The following is a 6,000-nucleotide window of genomic DNA, read 5'->3' as shown; positions in this document are numbered from 1 at the left end:
GCTGCTCCATCTGTATCTCTTTCACATCTTCACCTATTGATGGGAGGGGTTCGATAAGGATGGGGTCAACAGTCTCTCCACGGAGCCGCACTCCGCCAGATATTGTTGGAACAGCACTCACTCTCCTTGCAGTCTGGCCTTTCCGCTAACCCCTTTTTTAAGTTACAGTACCACACGCCTAAAAGTGGATGGCACCATGGATAATAAATACAGCCACTCTGGAAAGGTTTTTTTTAAAATTTACAAGTAATAAATATCAAGTTATGGCCTTAAGATGTATCATTTATACTATACAGTGTGATGGTAGTCTCATCTAGAGTGCTGGGGTTTCGTGAATAAGGTCTGTGCTACAGCTCAGAAATGTCTGGTCTGTACATATTCACAGCGAGACAAGTGCCACATTTTCTAACTAATCCAAACACTTTATCTAGAATTTAAAGTCTGATGATTTCCGCGTTATTTCAATGGAATCAGCAAGACTGGAACCAACACTGGATCGTCGTGTCGAAAGCTCTGACACAGAGATCTGCCGCACCTCTCGGCGGGACAGTTTCACTGGATTTACCACAAGTGCTGCTTTATCAGTCTCTTGGCTTTGAGGTTTGAAAGTATGCAATTCATCTGTATCTTCTGTGTCATCTCCACTAGAAAAGTGCCTTCTGATCTGTTTGCGGGGCTGCGACATGTGACCTCCAGCTCCTGAATTATCCCCAATAAGTCTATAAGTATTCTGCTTCAATCTGGAGTTTGAAGGGTCTTTTGACTTTCTGATTGATTTTCCATTTTCAACCTTTGACACCCATTTCTGCTCTTTGGAGGTCACTGCTCTTAATTCATCCTGGTTCGGTGGTGCATCTCCAAAGCCACCGTCTAAGAAAAACAAAATAAAAACAATTCTATTAAAGGGGTTGTCTATGTGTTTAATACTAATGACTTATATAATCAGTGGGGGTCGGACTCCCATCACCTCCCAAGATCAGCTTTCAAAGCATGGCACTGTCCATTGAACAGCGCTTGTGCTTGGTATTAAAGCTCAGCCCCATTCCCTGGCCATATGACTGATCAATGTGACGTCACAGGACGATGAAGAGGCCAGGGCGCTAAACAGAGGTACTGTATGGATCAACAGTGGTAGCAGTAATAATATGTACTAAAGCTAATCAATACAAAATAAATTGTAGTTTCCAAATCCCCAATGTTAATGGCGTTGTCCGAGTGTTTAATAATGATGACCTATCTTCAGGATAAGTCATCAATATCAGATCGTTGGGGGTCCGACTCCCGGCACCCCCCATAATTGGATATTGATGACTTAGGGTACTTTCACACTAGCGTTTTTCTTTTCCGGCATAGAGTTCCGTCACAGGGGCTCTATACCGGAAAAGAACTGATCAGGCATATCCCCATGCATTCTGAATGGAGAGTGATCCGTTCAGGATGCCTCAGGATGTCTTCAGTTCAGTCATTTTGACTGATCAGGCAAAAGAGAAAACCGTAGCATGCTACGGTTTTATCTCCGGCCCAAAAAACTGAAGACTTGCCTGAATGCCAGATCTGGCATTTTTTCCCATAGGAATGTATTAGTGCCGGATCCGGCATTCAAAACACCGGAATGCCGGATCCGTCCTTCCGGTCTGTGCATGCGCAGACTGAAAAAAAAGGTGAAAAAAATAAATGCCGGATCCGTTTTGCCGGATGACACCGGAAAGACGGATCTGGCATTTCAATGCATTTTTTTTTACTGATCAGGCATTTTTAAGACTGATCATGATCCTGATCAGTCTTACTAATGCCATCAGTTGGCATATGTTTTGCCTGATCCGGCAGGCAGTTCCGGCAACGGAACTGCTTGCCGGATCTCTCTGCCGCAAATGTGAAAGTAGCCTTATCCAGAGGATAGGTCATTATTATTAAACACTCGGACAACGCCATTAACATTGGGGATTTGGAAAACCAAAATGTATTTGGTATTGATTAGCTTTAGTACATATTATTACTACTACTACTACTGCTTCATTTTTGCGCGTGTTCATCTTTACAGTACCTCTGTTTATTGCAACTCTGCATAAGAGTCATTATAAAGTGTGTGTATACGTGTACGCATGGTTACAGCTTACAAATTCCATGTCATTTGCCCCCTCCTTTTTTCTAATGTCTATTCTGAACATTAGCAACTAGGGCACAGATGGAAAAAGTAGAGGGTTTGTTAGTAGTCTGTTACCATAGGGACACTTAGGCCTGCATAGGAGCTGTAGGCACAAAACTGTGGGACACTTTTAATCAAGACTACTTTCATAGTTGCATCAATTTTTTATTTTATATACACTGGAGAAATAAAAAAGTCACAAAGTTGGAGTTAGCCGTTACTTTATTTTGTTTTAAAAACGTAAAAGGCTATGGACACCTTTGAGGGCATTTTTTTATTATTCAGTTTTACTCATTTTTGGATAAAAAATGTTTTTAATTGGTCTTTATTAGAAACATCTGTTACAGCTTTAGGTTTCACTGCATTTACGACTATTGCTTTTTGCTTCACGCTGAATCCATCAGGGAGCTGCTCTGACAGCTTGATCTGTAGCCCTTATCAGTACTTTCTTGACAGCTCACAACACTCATTATAGCTAAATTCGGATCAGTTTGATAAGAATTTAGCTTCACTGAGTCTTGATGAGCCGTCAGGAGTTCAGAAATGTCTATAGCCTTTAAAATGAAACTACCTGTATTAAAGTGTTCTTCCATATACGATTATCATTTCATGTTTTTAGTTTCAAAATTATATGCCTATTAACTTTACATTACATTTGTGTTTAAAGCTCCGCATTACGTTACTTTACAGGTACGTTACTATCCCCTTAAGGACCGGGCTCATTTTCACCTTAAGGACCAGGCCATTTTTTGCAAATCTAACCAGTGTCACTTTATGTGTGAATAACTTTAAAACGCTTTTACTTATCCAGGCTATTCTGAGATTGTTTTTTCGTCACAAATTGTACTTCACGACACTGGTAAATGGAGTAATTTTTTTTTTATTTATTTATAAAAAAATACAAAATTTACCCCAAAATTTGAAAAATTAGCAAATTTCTATTTCTCTACTTCTATAATACATAGTAATACCTCCAAAAATAGTTATTAATTTACATTCCCCATATGTCTACTTCATGTTTGGATCATTTTGTGAATGCCATTTTATTTTTTGGGGACGTTACAAGGCTTAGAAGTTTAAAACCTACTTTTTCAGGACCAGTTCAGGTCTGAAGTCACTTTGTGAGGCTTACATAATAGAAACCACCCAAAAATGACCCTATTCTAGAAACTACACCCCTCAAGGTATTCAAAACTGATTTTACAAACTTTGTTAACCCTTTAGGTGTTCCACAAGAATTAATGGAAAATAGAGATAAAATTTCACTTTTTTGGCAGATTTTCCATTTTAATTTTTTTTTTTTCCAGTTACAAAGCAAGGGTTAACAGCCAAACAAAACTCAATATTTATGGCTCTGATTCTGTAGTTTACAGAAACACCCCATATGCGGTCGTAAACTGCTGTATGGGCACACGGCAGGGCGCAGAAGGAAAGGAATGCCGTACGGTTTTTGGAAGGCAGATTTTGCTGGACTGGTTTTTTGACACCATGTCCCACTTGAATTCCCCCTGATGCACCCCTAGAGTAGAAACTCCAAAAAAGTGACCCCAATTTAGAAACTACGGGATAGGGTGGCAGTTTTGTTGGTACTATTTTAGGGTACATATGATTTTTGGTTGCTCTATATTACACTTTTTGTGAGGCAAAGTAACAAGAAATAGCTGTTTTGGCACCGTTTTTTTTTTTCCTGTTATTTACAACATTCATCTGACAGGTTAGATCATGTGGTATTTTTATAGAGCAGGTTGTCACGGACGCGACAATACCAAATATGACAACTTTTTTGTTGTTGTTTGTTTCAGTTTTACATAACAAAGCATTTAAAAAAAAAAAAGATTCTTTAGTGTCTCCACATTCTGAAAGCCATAGTTTTATTTATTTTTTGGGCGACTGTCTTGTTTAGGGGCTCATTTTTTTCGGGGTGAGATGACGGTTTGATTGGCACTATTTTGGGGTGCGTATGACTTTTTGATCGCTTGCTATTACACTTTTTATGATTTAAGGTGACAAAAAATTGCTTTTTTTAACCCGTTTTTTTTTTTTGACGGTATTCACCTGAGGGGTTAGGTCATATGGTATTTTTATAGAGCAGGTTTTTACGGACGTGGCGATACCTAATATGTATACTTTTTTTTACATTTAACACAATAAAAGCATTTTTTTAAAAAAATAAATCATGTTTTAGTGTGTAGAGCCATAGTTTTTTAGTCTGAGAGCCATAGTTTTTTTATTTTTTGGGGATTGCCCAATGTACGGGCTAATTTTTTGCGGGATGAGGTTAGATTGGTACTATTTTTGGGGGAATATGCCTTTTTGATCTCTTCGTGTTGCACTTTTAGTGATGTAAGTTGACAAAAATGGCTTTTTTTATACACAGTTTTTATTTTTTATGGTGTCTATCGGACGGGGTGGATCATGTGATATATTTATAGAGCCGTTTGTTACGGACGCAGCGATACCTAATATGTGCGGTTTATCTTTTTTTAATTTTTTTATTAGAAAATCAGGGGAAAGGGGCGTGTTTTTTATTTTTTTTACTTGAAACTTTATTTATTTTTATTCAAAACACTTTTTTTTTTTTAAACTTTATTTCTGTCCCACTCTGGGACTTCAACTTTTGGCGGTCTGATCCCCTCTGCAATGCATTACAATACATCTGTATTGTAATGCATTGCCTGTTTGTGTACTACAGTGAGTAGTACACAAACAGGTTGCCTAGGAGACCCAGCCTGAGGCTGGATCTCCTGGGCACCCATAGAAGGCAGGTCCAGATGCCATGTAGGGCATTGGGCAGCCTCTGCACAGCATCTGGTTGCCTTGTCACTCATCGGGTCCCCGCCACAGCAGCGCGGGGACTCGATGCGCTGCTTCACCTGCCGCAAACCACTCCTATGTCGCGGTCAGCGCGGACCGCGGCATAGAAGGGGTCAATTCGCCGGCATCGGCGGCGGATACAGCAGGGGCCCGGCTACCAGGGACTGCCAGACCCCTGCAATGATTGGGCGCGCACCGCTCCGGTGCCCGCCCGATCATCCCGCCGTGCATGTACGGCGGAATGCATTCTGGCAATGCATTCCCCGCCGTACATGTACGGCGTTCTGCGTTAAGGGGCTATACTAGTCCGTGTGTATGTTTATGCATTGGAATAATTTGTAACCAACACTTACAATTAGGAAATGTCACATTTACTTCTCCAACCAGATCCCTTAGCTTCTTCCTTAATTCTCGGCTAGTTGTTTTGTAGAAATAAAGCTCCTTTTCAAGTTCCTCTATTTTTGTTTCATATGCATTAATGTTTTCTGCAGGAATACCTCTGTCATTATCTAGATTGGAAAAAGACAGGTTAAAAGGACATAACGAATATCCAAAGACAGACACCCCTGAAGCCTCTTCTAATTGCTGTCCAGACTATGGACATGTTATTCATCTCTCCCCTATCTATATTTTCTTTCCCTCGTAATCGAGAGCTCTTGGGGCTCTGCCTGAAAACACCTCCGATAACCATCCTCGGTGGCATACAGGTTGGACCCATGATATCACATGATAACGTATGAGAAATTACAACTCTAACACTGGATGCTGCTGGGAATAATTACCAGCACTATATTCAGTCAGAGCCCTGGGATCTTGTGATCACCAGTGGGATGTTGTGGTTCTCACACTGTATGTCTGCCCCCTTTTCCCATTTATCATATGGAAAAATAAAAAGAACAACAAAGAAACACAACTGGTATTGCCACGTTTGGAAATGTCCAAACTAGTAAAATAATCTAAAAACTAAATAAATTTACTGTGATTTTTTTTTACCTCCCAAAAAGGGAATATAAAACTATAGCTTGTTCGACAAAAAAACC

At 39.9% G+C, this 6,000-nt stretch overlaps 1 protein-coding gene across 1 annotated transcript in view; it reads right to left on the bottom strand.

The window, feature by feature from the left end:
• Positions 1-304: 304 nt before the first annotated feature.
• The window catches only part of KIF27 (kinesin family member 27), a 52,222-nt gene continuing 46,526 nt past the window's right edge, over positions 305-6,000 (bottom strand). Inside the window, exons 17-18 of the mRNA XM_040417030.1 lie at positions 5,314-5,469; positions 305-870 (exon numbers count right to left, since the gene is read on the bottom strand). Coding sequence (XP_040272964.1) covers positions 428-870; positions 5,314-5,469 — 599 coding nt within the window. The 3' untranslated portion in view covers positions 305-427. The remainder of the gene's footprint in view (positions 871-5,313; positions 5,470-6,000) is intronic.

The sequence above is a fragment of the Bufo bufo genome, chromosome 2, assembly GCF_905171765.1.
Source record: "Bufo bufo chromosome 2, aBufBuf1.1, whole genome shotgun sequence".
NCBI lineage: Eukaryota > Metazoa > Chordata > Amphibia > Anura > Bufonidae > Bufo > Bufo bufo.
The sequence above is the reverse complement of the archived record's forward strand: the minus strand, read 5'-3'. Positions and strand labels throughout refer to the sequence as shown.